At 31.8% G+C, this 22,919-nt stretch overlaps 3 protein-coding genes, 1 long non-coding RNA gene and 1 other non-coding gene across 12 annotated transcripts; 2 read left to right on the forward strand and 3 right to left on the reverse strand.

Annotated features, from left to right (window-relative positions):
* Positions 1–70: 70 nt before the first annotated feature.
* On the reverse strand, positions 71–7,339 carry LOC143305698 (uncharacterized). Of its 2 annotated transcripts, none has more exons than XR_013062793.1 (3): positions 2,741–2,834; positions 1,389–1,595; positions 71–1,122 (listed from the first exon to the last, which is right to left on the reverse strand). It is a non-coding gene; the product is annotated as an uncharacterized LOC143305698 (long non-coding RNA). The 2 variants fall into 2 exon arrangements; XR_013062794.1 differs by lacking the exons at positions 71–1,122; positions 1,389–1,595 and adding exons at positions 2,369–2,505; positions 6,413–7,339 and having other exon boundaries at positions 2,741–2,835.
* LOC117608310 (uncharacterized) lies at positions 2,233–6,273 on the forward strand. Of its 3 annotated transcripts, none has more exons than XM_034333222.2 (3): positions 2,233–2,252; positions 2,425–2,538; positions 2,606–6,273. In XM_034333222.2, exons 2-3 carry the CDS (start codon positions 2,466–2,468, stop codon positions 5,737–5,739), a joined length of 3,207 nt encoding a protein of 1,068 aa, XP_034189113.2. In that variant the 5' UTR covers positions 2,233–2,252; positions 2,425–2,465; the 3' UTR covers positions 5,740–6,273. The 3 variants fall into 3 exon arrangements, with proteins under 3 accessions (XP_034189113.2, XP_076546412.1, XP_076546413.1); XM_076690297.1 differs by lacking the exon at positions 2,233–2,252 and adding an exon at positions 2,341–2,359; XM_076690298.1 differs by lacking the exon at positions 2,233–2,252 and having other exon boundaries at positions 2,431–2,538; positions 2,633–6,273.
* TRNAK-CUU (transfer RNA lysine (anticodon CUU)) lies at positions 7,252–7,324 on the reverse strand. Its single transcript has one exon. It is a non-coding gene; the product is annotated as a tRNA-Lys (tRNA).
* Positions 7,340–7,958: 619 nt separating the features above from the next.
* Positions 7,959–14,295, forward strand: LOC117608298 (uncharacterized). Of its 3 annotated transcripts, none has more exons than XM_034333191.2 (6): positions 7,965–8,225; positions 8,426–8,765; positions 8,842–9,119; positions 9,217–9,330; positions 9,698–9,865; positions 10,013–14,295. In XM_034333191.2, exons 1-6 carry the CDS (start codon positions 8,177–8,179, stop codon positions 14,293–14,295), a joined length of 5,232 nt encoding a protein of 1,743 aa, XP_034189082.2. In that variant the 5' UTR covers positions 7,965–8,176. The 3 variants fall into 3 exon arrangements, with proteins under 3 accessions (XP_034189089.2, XP_034189082.2, XP_034189100.2); XM_034333209.2 differs by having other exon boundaries at positions 8,640–8,765; XM_034333198.2 differs by lacking the exon at positions 9,698–9,865 and having other exon boundaries at positions 7,959–8,225.
* Rexo5 (RNA exonuclease 5) lies at positions 14,144–18,857 on the reverse strand. Of its 3 annotated transcripts, none has more exons than XM_034333235.2 (10): positions 18,609–18,857; positions 17,623–17,798; positions 17,381–17,559; positions 17,072–17,318; positions 16,785–16,983; positions 16,489–16,705; positions 16,277–16,421; positions 15,962–16,212; positions 15,491–15,884; positions 14,144–15,425 (listed from the first exon to the last, which is right to left on the reverse strand). In XM_034333235.2, the coding sequence occupies exons 2-10, from the start codon at positions 17,749–17,751 to the stop codon at positions 15,132–15,134; spliced, it is 2,055 nt and encodes a 684-aa protein (XP_034189126.1). In that variant the 5' UTR covers positions 17,752–17,798; positions 18,609–18,857; the 3' UTR covers positions 14,144–15,131. The 3 variants fall into 3 exon arrangements, with proteins under 3 accessions (XP_034189126.1, XP_034189136.1, XP_034189156.1); XM_034333245.2 differs by lacking the exon at positions 18,609–18,857 and adding an exon at positions 18,004–18,129; XM_034333265.2 differs by lacking the exon at positions 17,623–17,798.
* Between the last annotated feature and the right edge of the window lie 4,062 nt (positions 18,858–22,919).

Below are 22,919 nucleotides of genomic sequence, written 5' to 3' on the forward strand. Positions count from 1 at the left end.
AACAGAATAAGGTAAAGGAAGTTCTTCGTTTCCTTCTCGATGTGTCAATGACCCATATAAATTCCAGCGATTTCAGGAAGACCAAGAGCACGTAGAAATAGAATTCCTTGCATTGCCTTCTGACTGACCTGTCTAATATTTTTCAAACGACACAACAAAGAAGTTTCATGCGTCTTGATTTCTAATACGGCAGGTCGACGATTACATTGATTCTCATATAGATACAAATCAATTGTTTCGCCAAAAATGGAACAAAAATTTACATTCAATCGACTCCTAGGGTTATTGGCCTTAAATCTTGCGTTAATATATCTATGATTAGTGGCGGGACCATTAGTGTCGAAACCACGTAAGACATCTAATGTCAAAGTGTGAAATGTGTACTGATTCAAGGACACTCAGGCATATGTTACGACCTAGAGGAATTAGGGCAAGTTATAGAGTCCCCGGCTTAGAAGTTGTCTAGGGTCGACAGTAGCCGCACCAAAACGAGGGGAAAAATAGGTCAACAGAACGAAGGGATCTCCCTTGAACTCTTCAACCCCTGACCTAAATGCGACATTTGAAATGACCGAAATCAATTAAGAACCTAGAAATCTATTTCAATATTTTTATTCTAGCTTATTTTAAATTGTTGAACAGAATAAATAATAAGCTAAAGAAACATGGCAAAAGAATGGAGTGTTATAGAGTAAGAAAGATGCGTGGAAATTACGTCTTTTATATGTACAGAAATAAAACGTTGAGGTGTATCCTGGACCAATAAACAATTCCAAACGTTCAATATTGCTCTCCACGAAAAAATAAGCGAATTTATATCTCAGAATTATATAGCTATATACATATGTATATGAACCATATTGCTGCTATAGTGTTTCCGCAAAACTTACCAAATCTTCTGAACAAATAAATTTTCAACTACTATTTTGTTTAAATAAAAGTATTTCAATTACTCTTTCTAATACCTTTTACTTATAATATACCCAGACCGGTGTCTGACTATTTTAGATGCTTTACTACTTGTCAACTGTATCAGTCCTAGTTAAAGGGTTGTAGGCTCTCCAGTATTTGTATGAACAGTACTAGACATGTATACAGAAGCGAAAGATGTACTTCCAGAACCTGAAAAATTAAATTTTATATTAGAAAAAATTAAATTAAATTTTAATAGTACCTATCAGTTTTTGAAATTCTTTAATGGATGCATACATTAACATTCAAAATTATATTAATAAATAAAAAAGAAGGGAAAAGTAGACAGAAATTCATCGCCCAACATGAGGCTTGAACCTACGACACTGCGATTAATAAGGTTGTTTTTTTTTTTATTTCACAAGCTACACATACTAGAATATAGGTATAAAAATATAACAATAAAAAGATCTTACGAATTATGGCTATATGCGAAGTTTGCAAATTTGTCCTATATACATACAGTACCATCTCTTCTTATAATGGACTTACGATTATACATATATATACATATGTATAATACTACCCCGTTGGTAGCCATCAGTATGAAAAAAGAGTCTCATGCTCTACCGACTGAGCCAGCCGGGCATATTGTACAATCTTTAAATACAAATTTTTCAAATCTGCAAATATGTTATTCACATTATTAATATATGTATTTAATAAATATATAAAATTTTAATTATTTATGATTCTAAGTTAATAATAGTAGAAATTAAATGAATATATACAACATCCCTTATTTAGAGTGTATTTTTTGTTGAGCAGATGATTGTTCGTGGATATAAAAGAAAGTAGTGACGCTATGAACAAATATGTACATATAAGTAAAGTTGAACGCGCTGACTTTGACAAAATTCAAACATATCAAAGTGAAATGTAGTTGATCTTTTCGATATGAAATCAGAACAGCGTGATCGCACTGTGTGGAACTCAAACGGTTAATTCAACCGTTACATTTTTCCGCATTTTTGTTACTACGCTAATACATTTTGAAACTGTTTTAAAATTATAACTTACTACTTTTATAATACATAATGATTTTTGCGATTTTTCATGTGAATAATGTTTTTAATTGACGTTCCATTATTTAAGTTATTTTTAAATAAAACTTTGTAACGAATTTTGTCACAGAAATCGAAATATTTTAATATCTCGTCACTTGAGGTCTCTGCATGCTTTTTCAACGGAAAATGTTCTGCGCACCGTGTATTGAAAAAATTACAATCTAGTAGTTTAAATTCAGGCATCGCACGTGTTTGAAGTTCATTTCATATCAGGTGTTGTTTATTTTTTATATTAATTACTGTCTGATACATGATTTAATTCATAAAGAATATACCACGTTATACAAGAGATTCAGAAAAAGAAGTAGATCCAAAGCCCAGTTCGTATCTTTTGTTATATTTCAGAAAAATTTTATTTATAATTCATGTATTTATTCAATTTTAGATTTAAACAATTCCCTTGGATCAGCCCAGAAACATGATTCAATGTCGAATACAGAAGATAATTCTGATTACAGTTGCCAAGCTGTAAATGAGAAAAGCACAGAAAATATTAGAGGTAAGTTTGATTTATTTGTTATAATAATTTGTATATATACACAAATATGTATATAACTTTACAACAGTTAAGAAACTGCCCAATAATCTCGCAGAAAAATCTCCTTCAAAATTTTCTGAGGATGTTGACAAGGATACATCTACTAATGATAATAACATAATGTCAGACAATAAAAACAAATCAGAAGAAACAGGAAGCTTACCTGCGCATGTTGTAACCAAAATGGAACCATTGGTACATAATATATCTCAATCATTTTCACAAAAGGCTGGCCAAGATACATCCAAGGAATTAGGACTAAAAATCGAAAATTTATTAAACAACTCAATGGAAAAACATGAAGATTTTAGTAATAAAGAGAATCTAGCGGCGAATGTTATTAGGGATGAACCAAATATCAAAAATGCACATTCCAATACACTAGTACAAAGTTCAAAGTCTTCATCTGTACGTAATTCAAACAAATTAGTGAAAGAGAAATGTAAATCTTCTTGTAACTTATCATCAAGGAGCCGTGATTCAAGATCAACAGAATTAATGGATGATACTATTGTTAACGTCGACGGTGATGTAGCTAATGACTCAATGTTTGAAATACTGAATTCTGACAACACATCAAAATTGGCTGTCGAAACAGACTCATTAAGTGAATCTATACTTAATGTAAGTTCAGATAAGAATGTTCCTTTAAAAATATCTTCAGATTTAAGTTCTTGTGAGAGTATTGAACTTGTACAATGTATGGATGATGTAATGACAATGGATGATGAGAAACTTACAGAAACTAGAATTACATTGAATAAGGAACCCACAGAAGTACATAATGAAGAATCTAATGAAATTGTAAATGATTCTACTATTTCAAATGTAGAGAAAGCTATTAGTGCAAATGAAGAATCTGGAAAAGATAATATCAAATTAAATACAAGTATGAATGATGAGGATGATGTCAAGGAAGAAGTTCATAAACCGGATACTTTAAGAAATGTGCAGAATGATTATGGAATGAGTTGTACAAACACTTATTCATCTCCTAATTTAATAAATACAGTGCCATTAACTTCACCGGATAAATCGTCGACCGCAAATCCTGAATACTCTCCTATTTTAAAGAATAAAGAGACATCTGGACTTACAAGTATAATTAAAACGAATACATCTTTCCTTAATACGAAGAGTGCTAAATCTACTAACGCGAATCAAGATAGCGTAACTGACGTGGTTAAAAGTAGTCCACCTTCCACTGTTACTGAGACGCCAAGTAAGCTTGCTGAAAAAGTATCAAAAAAAGAAGAATCTGCGAATAATTCATCAACGTTAAAAAACAAACCTAGAGAAAAATCAGAATCTCATAAACGTATAGACTCTGCTATTGAAAGAGAATACAATCTTGGTGGTAAAGATACTTCGAAGTTTTCCGATGATGATGTACGAGGAGATGAATGCAGAGCATCAGAAACAGATTCATCGGATCTAGAAGATAATGGATCAGATCTTCAAGATTTGATTGTTAATGATGTTGAAGAAGATGAAGAAAGTGAAGAAGAAGGAGAAAAAGCAAATGAGAAAATTGAAATTGAAGAATTACATACTGATGAAAACACTCAAGAAAATCAGAAAAGAGAAATAAAAGAACAAGACGAAGCAATGCAAGTGCAAGAACCAGATGTTATTCAGGACAAAATAAAAGAAGGTATGACTGAAGAAGAATCACAAAATGAGAATGAACAAGAAAATATAGAAAATGTAGATAAATTAATAGATACCTCTAGCAAACGAAAAAGCAAATTAGAGATATCTGACCGTTTAAGCACGTCTCAAATTAATAGGAAGAAAAAGCTTAAAAAAGTAGATACATCTCAAAGTGAAAAAAGTAAAAAAGAGAACAGCTTATCTGATTTGTTATTAAAACAGAAAGTACTCAGTGTAGCTGACAATATTTTAGAGGTCGACAGTCAGAAAAAGCATAAAAAACGAAAGCAAACAGCGGAGAAAATGAATACTACTATATTAATTGAAGACAGTTTTCTTGAAGATGTAGATTCGCAAATCGTAAGTAAAGATAAAAAAAATGTTGTTTCTACCATTGATGCTGATAAAAATAAAAAGGTTGAAGAGGTATTTTTAAATGAAAAGAAGAAGAAAATAACACATACTGATATTAATAAAGATGTTGAAGAAGAAGTATTACATGAAGAAATCACTAATACGAAGACGAAAATTACTAAAAAGCCTAAAAAAATAAAGAAGAAACAAGAAAAGGAAATAACTGAAAATCTTACAGATATTTGTTCAAGACATCAAGTATCAGGGAAGAAAAAGAAGAAAATTTCCGAAGCCTTGTTAAATGAAGAAATTACAACTACTAGGATATCTAAGAAAGCACCAAAATTATCAAAAAACATTGCTGTGCGGTATGTCGAAACAGCAGTTGAAAAACTGCCTAAGAAAAAGAAAAGATTAGTGTCGAAAGATGCTTCTTCACAAGAAAAAGCTCTAGCTAAAAAGTTACCTAAGAAACAAAATTTATCATCTAATGATACTTCACAAGATAAAAATATTACAACAGAAAAATTGTCAAAGAAACGAATTAAATTAGTGGAAAAAGACACAAAAAGTGAAGTAAAACCTGTTAAAAAATCTAATAAATTGCAACAATCGGCGGACATAGTGTCGGATTCAAATGAAGGACCAACAGTCGTTAAATTTTCTGAAGCACAAGAGGAAGCATTAAAAGCGGTAAAAAGTATTACTGATAGTATAAAAGATAGTAAAGAAAGGGAAAAGAAAAAACAAAAGGGAAGAATGCAAGAAGTAGAACTTGAGAATGAAAAACCAAAATCCAAAAAGCAAAAGATTAAAGATAATAAAACAGAAGGCACAAAAGGTATTAAACGACGAACCGATGAATTTCTTGTAAATCTTTCTGATGTTCCATCAAAACCATTGAAAAAGCGGAAATTTTTAAAGATAAAAGAACAAATATTACCATCCTGTTCACCGTTTAATTTAAATACTAATGAAGTAGAAAATATATATGTGGAAAAGCAATTCGATACGGTAAGTTCCTGTGGAAGTACAACTCAGTTCGCTGTTGTAAACATTCAAAAAATAAAGAAAAAAAAGAAAATTCCAGGGATAGCTTCGTTTAAAAAAAAAATGATCGCTAGAAATTCAAGGCAAACTATTCTGTATATTTAATGTATTTAGAGAAACAAAAGGTAGCAGCGAGAAACAAAAGTATAAAAGTATAAATGCTCTAACGTAAGTATCCTTCAACCTGCTTTTCTGTGCTATTCTGTATACAAAACGAAGGAATCTTCCTTGAACTCTTCAACCTTTGACATAAATGCGACATTCGGAATAAGCGTAATCAATTAAGAACCTAGAAATCTATTTCAATATTTTTATTTTAGCTTACGTTAATCTTCGACTGGTAACTGTAGCATCCATAATTGAAATTTAATTTTAAACATTTTTAAATTGTTGAATGGAATAAATAATAAGCTTAAGAAACATGGCAAAAGAATGGAGTGTTATAGAATAAGAAAGTTGCGTGGAAATTACGTTCTTTGTATGTATACAGGAATAAAATGTTGAGATGTATCCTGGACGGATTTTAAAAATATTAAAATTTTACGAAGTTGCCTCTTAGGAGTATAAACAATCGCCTGTAACTTTTAAACTATTCAACTACAAACGAAACGAAAATCACTACAATCAACTACAAACGATTCCCTATCACATGGAAAAACCCGATTTGAGATATCTTAATGTCGGGTGCGGGTCAATTTTTCAATTTTGTTTATTTATTAATTGATCCAACTACAAACGAAACTGTTGTTACTACAATCAACTACAAACAAAATACCACCATTTTCCGTAAAAAAAAGTTAATTTTTTAAAAGTCGAGTGCCAGGTTCACATAGCCATCATCGGGGGCCGTGTGCTGGGTTTTCCGGTGAGAATTCTACCATCCTAAAACGTCTCTGTTTCCGTCAGACCGGAATTTCTCCGCCCTGTCGTCCACCAGCTCCTTGAGGCGCGTGCCCCCATTTAGAAGTGAGGGCGCGTTTACTTCCTCAAAATGTGCTCCTAGTATGTCAAGTTTTTTGGTTGGCTCGCAGACCCGGTAGGACCCGTCCGCTTAGCGCGACGCCACTTCGCGTGCCTCAGCTCTCTCGATTAACGAGGCCCTCTAGCTTTCGTTTCTTAGCTCCCGAATTTCTTAGTCCTTCCCTCCTTCTAAACATTTGGTTGATTTTGGGGAAGAATTTATCCACTTTTGTATGGTCGATTTTTCTCGCCTTTAGCGCCCAAAACCTGTTTACCGCGATTGAGAATTCCTTGGCGATGAGGTACCTTATGTTTTTTATAGTTTCCTTCATAGTTTCAATTTGTCCGGTGCTGTAGCACGTCTTGTTTGAGTCTCCTACCACTGCTTTCCAGTATTTTCAGTATTTGTATGGACAATACTAGCAGTGACTACAGTGGTACTAGGCATGTGTAGAGAAGCAAAAGATGTACTTCCAGCACCTGAAAAATTAAATATTATGTTAGAAAAATGAAATTAAATTTTAATAGTACCTATCAGTTTTTGAATTTTTTGAATAGATGCATAGCTTATTTTATCATGAAAGTTAATATAAATAAATAGTATAAATAAAATCATATTAATAATTAAAAAAAGGGTAAACGTAGACAAAAATTCATCGCCCAACGTGGGGCTCGAACCCACGACCCTGAGATTAAGAGTCTCATGCTCTACCGACTGAGCTAGCCGGGCATGGTGTACGATGTTTCAGACTCGAACTATTTACATTGATGCACATTTATTTTTAAGTTGTAAATAATGTACTTATTGTTAGATTACTGAATGAATAAAAGGTGAAACATGATTTTATATATAGATACGTTCATTATTTAGCTCGATAACAGCCAACATACATTTATCCAAAAATCATTTCGATCCCTCTGGTAGTTCTAATGTTAAATACTAATTTTTCAATTAGGTAAATATGTTATTCACATTATTAATACAACATCCCTTATTCAGGGTATATTTTTTGTTGAGCAGGTGATTGTTTGTGCCCATAAAAAGAGGTACTGATACTACGAACAAATACCAGAAGTTAAGTGCGCTGACTTGGATAAAATCCAAATGTATTAATATTTACATATCAGAGGGAAATGTAGTGGGTCTTTCCGACATGAAATCAAAACAGCGCGATTGCGTGACATATGATTTAAATGGTTAATACAACCGTTACAGTTCTCATTTTGTAACTGTTATAAAATTATAAGACCTACTACTTTTATAATACATAATGATTTTTGCGATTTTTTATGTGGATAATGTTTTTAATTGATGTTTCGTTATTTAAGTTATTTTTAAATAAAACTTTGTAACGAATTTTGTAACAGAAATCGAAATATTTTAATATCTCGTCACTTGAGGTCTCTGCATGCTTTTTCAACGAAAAATGTTCTGCGCACAGTGTATTGAGAAGATTATCTAGTAGTTGTTACTAGTAGTTTAAATTCAGGCATAACACGTGTTTGTAATTCGTTTCATATCAAGTACTATTTATTTTTTATATTTATTACTGTCTGATACATGATTTAATTCATAAAGAAAATGCCACGTTCTACAAGAGATTCAGAAGAAGAAGTAGATCCAAAGCCCGGTTCGTATCTTTCATTTTTTAGTTTTACACCCATGCGGCTCACTAGGTCATTGATTGTAACGGTCAATTCGGTCTCACCCTTAAAGTTCTTTCAATTTGATAAACAATAACAATTTTTCTTTTATACTACTATGAAGTAAATATCTTATATTTTATACGATGTTTGTTTTTATTTTTTTCTATTTATTTTAAAATATTAGGTCGCAAGACTCGTTTAACTGATGTAGTATCAGTCGATTCACCGCTTCGTCGCAGTTCTCGAATTAAATCAGTTAAGCAAAATGAATCCTCACCCGAATCACTTTCAAGTGATACTAGTAACGTTAGTAATACCCAGACGAAAGTAACAAGGAGACGAACGGGTATAATGGATAATATTACTACAACTGAAAAACAAAGGTCCTTACGTTCTAGGATGAATTCTGGATCTTTAGATGTTAGTGAAGTCACAGAAAATGGTACTAATACTATGACACCAACTAAAAGAGATAGAAATAGTATTACGGGTGATGTGCTTAACAAAACTAATAATCGAAGAAGGTATGACTATTATTTATTTATTATCATAACATAATTCTTACCATTGAAATAATTTTATATTACTTTATTTTTATAGTACACAATTTACAAGAGCTGGTTCAGAGTCAAAAACATCACCAATAAGAGTTACACGTAATACCAGATCCACTTCCATGGAACCTGAAAGCGTTGCAGTAAATAAGCATATGGACAAAAATGAAAGTGAATGTGTACATACATCCAGTAGGATGAGAAGACGAACATTAATAGTACCTTCAGAAGCTACTGTTGTAGAGGAAAAAGAAGAGAATATGAAAGTTCTAGTGGTGACATTAGATCGTACATTACCTAATGTTAGCGAAGTTAAAGAAATGGGTACATTACTTCTTCTTTTTCATTTAATGTTGCTAATGATTGATGTATATATTTGAAAAAAATTTTATTTGCAATTCATGTATTTATTCAATTTCAGATTTAAATGATCCCCTTAAATCAGCCCAGAAACATGATCCAATGTCAAGTGCAGAAGATAATCTTAATTCAAGTTGCCAGTCTTTAAATGAAAAAAGCATAGAAAATAGTAGTGGTAAGTTTGATTTATTCGTTATAACTTGTATATTTTTTTATTTATTTATTATATACAGTCATACATTCTAAACACTTACATCTATCTATTTTAATAGTATTGCTCTTTTCTCTTTGGTTTCTGTTTCCTTCTCATTTCTCGTCTTGCCCTTTCTAATTTTTCCGACCCGACCTTACACTAACTTCAACATCTCCACTTTCAACTTTCTCTCACCACCAATTTTTACTAATCCACCTCACTATTATCACTCCACTCCCCACTCACTTCCTTATCCTTCCGCTCCTTCCCTCAAATTCACGCGCACATGCTCTCACATCCAAACCGGAAGTCATAATAACTTGTATATATGTACATAACTTTACAACAGTTAAGGAATTATCCAATAATATCGCGGAAAAACTAAAAGAAGAAGAATCAGCAAATGATTCATCAACGTTAAAAAACAAACCTACAAAAAAATCAGAATCAAATGAACAAAAATCCGAATCCATTCAAGAAACATGTAACAAGGATCAAGGAAGTGAACCTGTTGAAGGTAATGATTATGACATAACTGCAACAAATTTATTTCACGATATTCTAGATGTTGAATGGAAAGAAAAAAATAGTGCTAAATCTACTAACGCAAATGGAGATAGCATAACTGACGTGGTTAAAAGTAGTCCATCTTTCACTGTTACAGAGACGCCAACTGAGCTTGAAGAAGTACCAAAAAAAGAAGAACTGAAAGAAGAAGAATCAGCGAATGATTCATCAACGTTAAAAAGCAAACCTACAGAAAAATCAGGATCAGATGAACAAAACTCCGAGTCTATTCAAGAAACGTGTAACAAGAATCAAAGAAGTGAAGTTGTTGAAGGTAATGATACTGACTTAACTGCACCAAATTCATTACAAGATATTCCAGCTACTGAATGGAAAGAAAAGAATGTAGCTAATGATTCAGTGTTAGAAATACGAAATACAGAAGATATGAAAATACAGAAGAAGGATGCTTTTGATTACACGTCAAAATTGGCTGTAGAAGTACATTCATTAAGTGAACCTATACTTAATGTAAGTTCAGATAAGAATGTTCCTTTAAAAATATCTTCAGATTTAAGTTCTTGTGAGAGTTTTGAACTCGTACAATGTATGGATGATGTAATGACAACAGATGATGAGAAACTTACAGAAACTAGTCTTACATTGAATAAGGAAACCACAAAAGTACATAATGAGGAATCTAATGAAATTGTAAATGATTCTACTATTTCAAATGTAGAGAAAGCTATTAATGCAAATACAGAATCTGGAAAAGATAATATCAAATCAAATACAAGTATGAATGATCAGGATGGTGTCAAGGAAGAAGTTCATAAACCGGATACTTTAGGAAATGTGCAGAATGATTATGGAATGAGTTGTACAAACACTTGTTCGTCTCCTAATTTAACAAATACAGTGCCATTAACTTCACCGGATAAATCGTCCACCGCAAGTGCTGAATGCTCTCCTATTTTAAAGAATAAAGAGACATCTGAACTTAAAAGTATAAATAAAACAAATACATCGTTCCCTAATACGAATAGTGGTAAATCTTCTAACGCAGATCAAGATAGCGTAACTGACGTAGTTAAAAGTAGTCCACCCGTCACTGTTAAAGAGCCGGCTGTTACGCCAACTGCGCATGATGAAAAAGTACCAAAAAAAGGACTGAAAGAAGAAGAATCTACGAATGACTTATCAACGTTAAAAAAAAAACTTACAGAAAAATCTGGATCAGATGAACAAAAGTCCGAGTCCATTCAAGAAACGTGTAACAAGAATCAAGAAAGCGAAGCTGTTGAAAGTAATGATTCTGACATAATTGCAACAAATTTATTTCAAGATATTCCAGATGTTGAATGGAAAGAAAACAATAGTGGTAAATCTACTAACACAGATGGGGATAGCGTAACTGACGTGGTTAAAAGTAGTGCACCTTTCACTGTTACAGAGTCGCCAACTGAGCTTGATGAAGAAGTAACAAAAAAAGAAGAACTAAAAGAAAAAGAATTTGCAAATGATTCATCAACGTTAAAAAATAAACCTACAGAAAAATCAGGATCAGATGAACAAAAATCTGAGTCCATTCAAGAAACATGTAACAAGAATAAAGGTAGTGAAGCTGTTGAAAGCAATGATTCTGATACAACTGCAACAGATTTATTTCAAGATATTCCAGCTGCTGAATGGAACGAAAAGAATACTGATGTTGATAAGAATTCGATACATTTAGTGTCAACAGAGCAATTTGAAAATGAAATGGAAACTGAATGCGATCTCGTTTTAATTGACAAAGAAGCATGGTTGGCTGCTGAAAATATGAAAGCAGCAAGGGAGAAAGAAGCCTCTGATTATGACTCGGATGATACTGTTGTGTTAAAAATACGATTGGATTCTGTAATAGCACAAAAGAATGAAAAAACGAAAATGAATAGATCAGTAGACAAAATGAATGATAGTAAAGACGCAATTTCAAATGAAAATGACATAGACAATGAAACGACAAATACAAAAGATTTTAAGGATGAAATAGAAAATGAAAATCAGGATACATCAATAACAGAACAACGAACTGAACATTCTGCTTCGAGTCGGAAATTACTTGAGAGAAAAAGTTTAAACAAATCTCATAAAATAACGGAAGCGGAGGAGAATTTGTCCGAAAGTATTACAAAAAAACAAAAATCGCCTAACAAGTCAACCTCTAAAGCAGATGTAAGCAGAAAATCTTTGAATAAATCTATTCAAAAAGAAATGGAAAATGAAAGTACATCAGCTAGAAAAAGTAAAGAGCAACGATCCTTAAATATTTCTTCAAAAGAACAAAGAAGCTGTACAGAAGAATCTGATACTGAAGCTAAAGACTCCAGCATTTCTGTAAAGAAAAGTAATGGGAAAAAGAAATTCAGCAGAAAGCGTTCAACAATAAGGACCATTGAATCAAATTCTGATGATAATAAAAGTGAATCTGGTGATTCAGCAAATACAGAGTTACCTAAATTTATGTTACATGAAGCATCTAATACTGGCAGTAACGAATCTGATAAAAGTATGGACTCTGATATTGAAAAAGAATACAATCTTGGTGGTAAAGATACTTCGAAGTTTTCCGATGATGATGTACGAGAAGATGAATGCAGAGCATCAGAAACAGAATCATCGGATCCAGAAGATAATGGATCAGATCTTGAAGATTTTATTGTTGATGATGTTGAAGAAGATGAAGAAAGTGAAGAAGGAGATACGGCCAATGAAGAAAGTGAAGAAGGAGAGAAAGCCAATGAGAAAATTAAAATTGAAGAATTACATACTGATGAAAACACTCAAGAAAATCAGGAAAAAGAAATAAAAGAACAAAACGAAGCAATGCAAGTGCAAGAACCAGATGTAATTGAGGACAAAATAAAAGAAGGTATGACTGAAGAAGAATTACAAAACGAGAACGAACAAGAAAATATTGAAGATGTAGATAAATTAATAGATACCTCTAGCAAACGAAAAAGCAAATTAGAGATATCTGACCGTTTAAGCACGTCTCAAATTAATAGGAAGAAAAAGCTTAAAAAAGTAGATACATCTCAAAGTGAAAAAAGTAAAAAAGAGAACAGCTTATCTGATTTGTTATTAAAACAGAAAGTACTCAGTGTAGCTGACAATATTTTAGAGGTCGACAGTCAGAAAAAGTATAAAAAACGAAAGCAAACAGCGGAGAAAATGAATACTACTATATTAATTGAAGACAGTTTTCTTGAAGATGTAGATTCGCAAATCGTAAGTAAAGATAAAAAAAATGTTGTTTCTACCATTGATGCTGATAAAAATAAAAAGGTTGAAAAGGTATTTTTAAATGAAAAGAAGAAGAAAATAACACATACTGATATTAATAAAGATGTTGAAGAAGAAGTATTACATGAAGAAATCACTAATACGAAGACAAAAATTACTAAGAAGCCTAAAAAAATAAAGAAGAAACAAGAAAAAGAAATAACTGAAAATGTTCTAGATATTTGTTCAGGAAATCAAGTATCAGGGAAGAGAAAGAAGAAAATTTCAGAACCTTTGTTAAATGAAGAAATTACAAGTACTAGGACATCTAAGAAAACACCAAAATTATCAAAAGACATTGTTCTGCAGGATGATGAAACAGCAGTTGAACAAATGCCTAAAAAAAAGAAAAAAGGTCTAGATAAAAAGTTAGCTAAGAAACAAAATGTATCATCTAGTGATACTTCACAAAATAAAAATATTTCAGCTGAAAAATTATCAAAGAAACAGCATAAATTAGTGGCAAAAGATGCAAATAGTGAAGTAAAATCTGTTAAAAAATCTAATAAATTACAACAATCGGTGTCGGATTCAAATGAAGAACTAACAATCGTTAAATTTTCTGAAGCACGAGAGGAAGCATCAAAAACAGTAAAACGTATTACTGATGGTATAAAAGTTAGTAAGGAAAAGAAAAAGAAAAAACAAAAGGAAAGAATGCAAGAAGTAGAACTTGAAAATGAAAAACCAAAATCCAAAAAGCAAAAGATTAACGATAACAAAACAGCAAGCACAAAGGGTATTAAACGACTGTCTGATGAATTTCTTGAAAACCTTTCTGACGTTCCATCGAAACCACTGAAAAAGAAGAAGTTATCAAAGATAAAAAATCAAATATCACCATCTCGTTCAATGTTTGATTCAAAGGCTAACAAAGTAGAAAATGTATATGTGGAAGAAGATTTCGATACGGTAAGTTCCTATGGAGGTACAACTCAGTTTGCTGTTGAAAATATTCAAAAAATGAAGAAAAAAAAGAAAATTCCAGGCGTAGTTTCGTTTAAGCAAAAAATGATCGCTAGAAATTCAAGGCAACCTGTATCTGCTTATTTAATGTATTTAGAGAAACAAAAGGTAGCAGGTAAAGACACATTTTGTAATAAGCCATACTGAAGTATCAATTTATGTACTTCTTTTTTTGTAATATAATCCGCAGGTTTAAAAAACATAACTTTAAATATTATACATGAAAACGAATATTGTTTGTATTATAAAATAAGTATAAATGCTCTAAGTATCCTTCACCCTCCTTTTCTGGTCCAGTTTCCTGTTTAATGTAATTGTGTGCTTTTTATTAAATTACTAATCTTTGTTATTTTATCGTTAACGCATTTATTTTTACTTTTAAATTTGAAGAATAAATTATAAGTTAGTATTTTAACTTGATTGTAATCACTGTGATAATAATTGTAAAGTAATATCAATTTTTGAATTATAAATAGTTACTATATTTTAGCGAGATGTCGCCAAATCTTCATTAGAAACCGGGATGTTAAAATATAACAGAATATGTAGTTTATTCCAACTACTTTTTATTTTGTCGTTCACACGACAAATTCTTACATTATTATATCTGTACGAGTAATGTGTAACTTTTCTCCTTGTAATAAAAACATATTAAAAATAGTTAAAAATGAGTAAAGTCAGTCTAATTAAGAATAATATTCTTTTCAATTCGACTTTCATTTAGTAAATTTTATCTGCCCTCTGCTACAGAGCGTATACCTGCTGCAAACAATCCTATTAAATTAAAATTCACAGATTACAAAAGTTTATTAATAACACAATATCTATACATTTCTAGTAAACATCGAAATAAAAATTAATCGTGACATGATTGTTTTCTTAGTTTTCCGTATTTTATTCTACAATTTGTTTTAACGTTATCAGAATTATGATTTTTATAATTTGCTTTGAAATTAATGTACAAAATGATAATTCTTTTCTGTTCAAGCGCGTATTACGCAGTTTTCAGGTACTTCTCTTTTTATATTCAAGAAACACACGCCATTTCCTGCATTATTTTCACCCGCGAATATAACACACGCTAGTCCGTTTATAGCCATATGTTGCCATAATTTATATACCCATTTATTTACAATATTGAACGTTTTCTCTATTCGATCATCCCCTAATTTTTCCTTCTTTATTCTAATGTGACACAAAGTAAAAGCATGTTCCATTGCTATTTGGGAAGCTCGAGTTACGGCTTGCTTATTATTATCTGCTACTACAAGTCTAACCTGCAATCAAAATTAAAAGATATAAATTACGAGTTGAAAGTATACTTTAACTATAAACCACGTACTTGATCGTTTTTATCAAAATTTTCGTCATCCATAATCTTAATGGATGGTGTTAAAAATGTGGAATATTCATTCATAACTTCCTCATCTCCCACAACAGCAGCAGTTTTTTGATCTTTCGTTACATGATTAAAAATTGAAGTAGCATATTTCCGTATTTCAGTTTTGAGCGATCGTTCAGTAGGGCTACGTTTTGCTGTTTCCATCTTTAATATTTCGATATCACATCTACCAAGTAACACAGCGTCTCCATAATCTACGCTGTTTGCTAATTTTAATTGGACTAATTTCATACAAGCTCTTGAATCTTCGGCTGAACAATGGCCATCGGTGCTATTTTGTATTTTTTCGCCAAGAAATTCCCTTACTAGTGTTTGTAATTTTGTTTTTCTATATCTATACCAAATATATTTATTATAATTTATTTAACATAAAAATTTCAATATTATAAGATACATAACTAATACAATTACCTGTCACCGGTAATATTAAAAATCACAGATGTATCAATAATGTAGGGGTGCATCATTTTTAATGTATGAAGATCAGAGTTCAAGCTCTGTCCGACAAGAATAGCATCCGGAGGAAGTAACTTTCGTAAAACTTGTTGAATATCAGATAATGTAGTAGTAACGTCTTCCAACATTTCTTTTGTTATACCACTGAATCGAGTGAGATAATCCGTAATAGGATTATCCGGTTTCACTAGACTATCATAAATAACCTGTGATAAGAATTAAGTAAAATTTATATGCATCTTATCGAAATAAATTTAAGTTAAAACTTACATTCATTTTTTCATCAACCAACGTTATTCTTGTTAATTCCAACTCTCCCATAGTTGTTTTACACATTTCACAATCTAAACCGATCATCGGAGATCTCGCAGTAGCTTCTAGATATACATCTTTTGTCATTATGTAATTTCCGTATCTAATAAACGAACATTTATTAATCTAATAACAATATAATTAAATGTACTTTTATCGTTAATACTAACTTCTTTGCTAGTTCACCACTTAGAGGAATAGGATAATTTTCTTCCACCATTTGACATAAAGATAAAAGTAATTGTGTTCTAGGAAATTTATCAGTATAAGGTAGTTCAAGTATTCTTTTGATATCTGTTGGTTCTGTTTGATACATCGGGAAGACAGTTTTTAACAATTTTATTACATCTCTAGTACTATTTAATGCACTCTGTAATGACCCATACTCTGGAAAGAATGTCTATAATTACTTTTTTAAGCACTGCAGTATGCTAATAAATAATGTACAATTACAAAATATGCGCACGTTCAATTAATTTATCGCAATGAACCCCAGTTATAGGAACTGCTGCAAGATCTTCTACCACTGATCCCCCATATATCATAGGTGTTACCACTTCGACACGGTGTTCCAAATTTGATGTGATAGATGGAAACATACTTTCGTAAGCCATAAAATGGTATATAGAAAGACCTTCTATAACTAGAGCCACCGTATGTGAAACCTTTCCCCCCCCCCCCAAAAAAAATTATCAATAAACAATAGAATTTCCACTGCTTTTAGCTATATGTATTTTCAGTCTTTTTAATTACCCTATTATATTTTTCGAGGTGACACCATCTTGTCGGTAAATAAGGTGAATGATGACCATGTAACGAATACAATAATAAATGTTGTATATCGCTAAGGAAAATAGGAATCCTATCTTCACTTTTAACATTAATACTTATACTAGCGTTCTCGCCAACTGCCTTCAGATGAAACCTAGGAATTGATTTAAGTCTCTTTTTACGTTCTCTTAATTCTTGTTTCAGTTTTAGGTACTCTTCTCCACTTAATCTGCAATATAAAAAATTAGTATATATTCTTAAAAAAATAAAAAGAACCTATTATATATAAACCTAGGTTTTTTATTGGCAAGTGGATCTAATTCTTCCGTAATTTCTCCGTCTTCTTTTTCAGTAGAATCTCCGGAACAAGTCCCTTTTAAATCTTCATCACAAGGTCGTTTACGATTGTAGCTTTCTTCCATAGAAATTTCATTGTTATCTATATCATTAGAGAGATCTATCTCTGTAGACTGAAATAACATTTGTCAGATAAAGTTTATCATAAATACTACGATTTTATTAATTATACTAACTGCTGTTTTAAGAGCAAGTATTTTTGCTTCTCTGTCTTTATCATTTAATTTGGTAATTTCTAAAAGTGCAGCCATCTTTTTTTTCTTTTTCTCTATTCTTTGTAATTGTTTTGCTGTTAAATTCTTCATGGTATTTTATCTTTTTGATTTGTTTCACGAAGATTAAACTTATGCTCCTTTGAAAAAATGAATAATTAAGTAGAAAACATTTATATGTATCAGTAACAACTTGGAACAAATATAAATACTATACTATGTATTATTTTTATGCTTATTTTTATATTTTATGTTTTACAATATTAAAAGAAAAAGATAGAGACATAGAACTATTATTAAAGACATCATCAATATAGATTAACATAAGTTATTAATTACAATTACCTGAATATTGCAAAAAACGAAAAAATATTTGTATTATGTATAATATGAGATAAATGTAATACATTTCTGTATAAGAATGTAGGTATAACAGTTAGATATAATCCTTGATAGATACATTTATTTATATAAAAGTTTAAAGATAACGTTCTTAGATTTCATGTGACAAAAGTTTATAAGGTAATGTCTCAATTTGACATTCACTATAAGAATATATTTATAACCAGTTTTATCGTTTTTTCCCCCATTACTTAGTTACCATCCATTGTTAAATACTAAAAATGCCACTTGATAAATGGCACAGCATATGTTTTACCCAAATATATATAATGCATACACAATTAGAAATGTTCGATTTTTTATTATAATTAATAAATATATTGCAATGAAACGGTACATACATTAATTTAAAAAATTTAATCCTAATTTGCAGTTTATTATTATTGTATAGTTTTGTAAAATACTTATTATTCGACCAAAGACAAGAAACACGTAAAATTTACAAATTAAGGATGAGAGAAAATAATTCTAATAAAACCTATTACAAGTGAGTAATATTATACCTGTACTTATTTAATATTTGTAGTAAAAAATAAAAAAGTAAGTACCATCGTTGATTTTGTGAAGGGTTATGTTTCCACCATATTTTTTAACAGCTGTGTTCTTAATAACGGTGTTACAACGTAGATAATGTGTATAACAATCACAAAACTTATCAATTATTATTTATGACTGAACAGTAAATAATTGATATCATTTGGAAAGTTTATAAGTATTTATAAACAATAAACACTGGAACTACACGCTACATGGATAAGCAAAGTACCGGATGATCCTCATCGTTTACCACCTCTGATACAATACTTTTCCTACAGAGGTCTCTGTAAGAAGAAAGGAGCATTTTCAAATTCCAAACTGTGAACAGATTTATCATCATATGAGACTTCGTGTCGCACGTTTTGAAATACCAACATAGTTTAAGCCGATGCTAGCATGGAAGCAGAACATCGAATTCCTTCGCGTCGGTAAAACAGTCAACGCTTCATCGAAAATTAGGCCGAACAGAAACTGATTTAAGCGCCACCTCAATTATCGCATGCTATCAACCCTATCAACCAACGGCATGCTATACTACGTCACCTTTCGCATGCACCTATACCGCAGTTCACCAGAGTCCATACTTAACTGCGAAAAGACCAGTTTTCGTTCTTCGCGCTTCTCCAGTGCGCATCTTCGCCCTGATTGGCGATACTCCCAAACGAAGTGGAAAGCGATTAGCAGAGAGCTCGCTGCGTTCCCCCACCATCTTCCAACCTGCGCATCGCAATTATGGACTCTGGTGAACTGCGGTATAAATGACACGTGTATGCTACGATAGCTATATGTATAAGTACATAATTAAACAATACTGACTATGCATTCATTATTATTAATTTTCGTTCCGTAAAATTGTAGTTGCTATGTGATACACTTCAGAATCTGAAAGACATAGTTCCTGAACAATATATAACAGAGATTAAATAGAAAAAAAAGCATCAATTTCGCAGCCAATTCGCTCGTATTATTTACTGTATAATTAATAAATGTAGCATAGAAATAATGATATAGTTATTAATTAGTCATCAAATAATAACAATTGCCCAGTTCTCACCACGATAAGCTTGCTGTGGATTGGAGACCCGCCCTACCTCATCCCATCCACCCTCCATTTATGCAAATTTTTACTTTCATTCAATAATGAATTCCTCTCGAAAATTGTTATAAGAAAAATATTTGATCAAATGAAAAGCAAAAATCATGTGTTCTGTGGACAAGAGCGAGATCTGGCGTCTGACCAGAGTCATGGATAAAGTCATGGATAAAGTCATGGCCTTTCCAATGTACAACGTCTCTGCTTGAAATATCTTCGCTATGGTTGATTTCTTTCTACCATTGCGTATCAAACAACTTCGTTCTTTCTAAATTCCATATTTTGTGATTTTCTTTTTATTTTATTTTTAACCGACTTCGAAAAGAAGGAGGTAATTAGTCATTTGTAATTAGTCAAAAATTATACAAGTTCCTTTTTCAGGAACTATAAAATTACAATAGTTATACGTTCTATATGGTAATATTGCAATCCCAAAAATACTTTTCTGAATTTAAACTATTGTTTCCCAATTAAAAAATATATAAATCTTTTTATCGTAGCTCTTAGCTTGATATCGCTTTCTAAAAGTTATCTTTAGAAAACGATATCAATTACCAGGTCACACCACGTGGAGGTGGCTACGTTAGTAACCCACCCTAAAATCATAAGAACGTGAAACCATTCAAAACAGACAACATAAAATAAAAATTTAAGCAATACAATCTTGAAATAGAAAATAAAATTAACATCCTAATATCAGAAACAATTGAGAAAATAATAATAATTTAATAATAAAATGCTGTAACGGAAAACATAATTATTAGGATTAGATATACAATAACGTGAAACCATTCAAAATAGACAACATAAAATAAAAATTTAAACAATACAATCTTGAAATAGAAAATAGAATTAACATCCTAATATCAGAAACAATTGAGAAAATAACAATTCAACAATAAAATGCTGAAATAGAAAATATAATTAACATCACAATTTCTGTAACAATTAACAAAATAACAATTCAACAATAAAATGCTGAAATAGAAAATATAATTAACATCACAATTTCTGTAACAATTAACAAAATAACAATTCAACAATAAAATGCTAAAATAGAAAATATAATTAACATCATAATTTCGATTACAATTGAAATGAAAAATGCCGACAACAGAAAATATACTCTGAGATTATAATGGTAATTATGTTTTAAATAAATAGAACATAATTAAAATAAGAACATGAAATATAATTGATGTGCAAATCAATAAGAAAAGAATAATTTATTTCAATAAAGCAATAAACGAAAAAGAAATAGAGGAAATAAAATCGCGAGTTGACCATTCAACGAGCTGGGTATTGAACTCGTAAAATGTTGAGTTCAATACGTCCTGGACGGTATTATTCATACCGTTCAAGGAAAAACACAAAAAATGAAAAAACAAATTAGCGAGCATAGTGACAGAATGACTGTCCATCCGAAGATGGAGAGCCATTAGTAGTTCCCCTCTTCTGGGCAAATTTTGCCGGGGCTCTTCAGCATATAGCCTCTTCTTTCTTCGGCAATAGCCTCACAAAAATCACTCGCGAAAATTTTACGTTTGCTCAGACATTTGTAAAAATGTAACACGTAAACGAGCAACGATTCCTTGAATCGCTACTCGCATACCTGCACAATTTTTGCAAATGTCCAAGCACAAAACACTTTTTAATTTCACTTCACTTCACTGCACTTTCACTTTAATACTTCATTTTTGTAATCGGGTCTAGTACCACGACTACGACTTACAAACTAATAAGGCTTGGCCTTGAAAAAATCAAGAGAGAATGCTAAATTAATTAATTGATAAATTAATTAAATTGCATTTTCATCTTTTCTCTTGATTTTTGGTTTCCCAACCCCAGATACAAGCTTCTCACGTATTAGAGGAGAATACGAAGAGAAACATGAAAGCTTGCTCTGGCCCTGCCTACTTATAAACTAAACTCAATCACACCAGAAGTAAACTACCTGCCTGCCTATCGCTATATTTAAAAAAGGGCAAAAATCATTCTCACAAAAATTCACTCCACGGTTCTCATACAACCACCCGGGTGCAAAAATGCCTACACCTAGGGAGAACGTCCCGGGACGCCTCCGACACCCGAGTTCAATTCAACTTTCACACTCTAATAAAATCATACCTTTTTGCTGAAATCGACTGACAAATAATAGTGAACATTATGCTAAAGTAATACATTTCATTTTCGTATTCTATTGAATTATCTAATGTAAAAATTTTTCAATTTATTCTTGATAAGTATTTTGTAATGTTATAGTAAGTTAAGATTGTTAACAAACGATAAAAATCCCACATCCTAACCACACACACACATGTGGAACTTCTATCGTGGTTCACTATTGGTTCACTACTTTTATCAGTCGCCAAAATGTATTACACTTAAAACTAAACCTTGTCCACCGCCCTCCACCCACGCGAGTACATCTAAGTACACGAATGAGCTTTGGGCATAAAAATGAACAAGGCCAAAGGTATTTTCACCTACCAGTTTTCTTCATGTGTGCTGAAATGCCTAAGCTAAAACGTATGATTAGCAAAAACTAAAGATGATATTCTCACTTTATTAAAAGTAAGAATATCGGCGAAATTTCACGGCTCCGATTTAGGATATGGGCTGGCCCCCCCAGGGGGTTTTATTTTTAATAAAAGTGACTCGACTTTGCAAATATAAAGCTTGAAGAACAAATACAGAAAAGCAAAATTGAGCAACTATGACATAAAACATGGTGCACTGCTAATATCAGTTGGCAACGGAGGTTCTTAGGCCCCCTGGACTTGCGCCCGACGCTACATACCACCCACCCCGCCTGGACGTCGTAACGCCAGGACAGGATGCACCCCTTCGCTAAGAGCGCTACCCGCCCGTCCAACACGTTGCATCCAACGGTGTCAGATTGACGGACGCCCATAGTATAGACAAAAGGACTACAGTTTAGAATATGGTAACATATTTTCATATGTTCCGTATTCCAAAGCTGCGCCTGCAAAGGCCTAGTAATGCATGGTTTTATCTCCCATGAGGTGGTGTTCACGGTCTTATGCCGCGGAATCCTTGTAACTAATTTTATCAAATAAAAACCAAAAGGATTCCCACCGAATACTAGTCAGTGTGTAGTCATATTTACTCTCGCGCCGGAAATTTTTCGCAACACTACTTAAACTTGAAAATTCTAACAGGGTAATATTTACCCTCGCGTTGAAAATTTTTCGCAACACTACTTAAA

The sequence above is a fragment of the Osmia lignaria genome, chromosome 9, assembly GCF_051020975.1.
Source record: "Osmia lignaria lignaria isolate PbOS001 chromosome 9, iyOsmLign1, whole genome shotgun sequence".
NCBI lineage: Eukaryota > Metazoa > Arthropoda > Insecta > Hymenoptera > Megachilidae > Osmia > Osmia lignaria.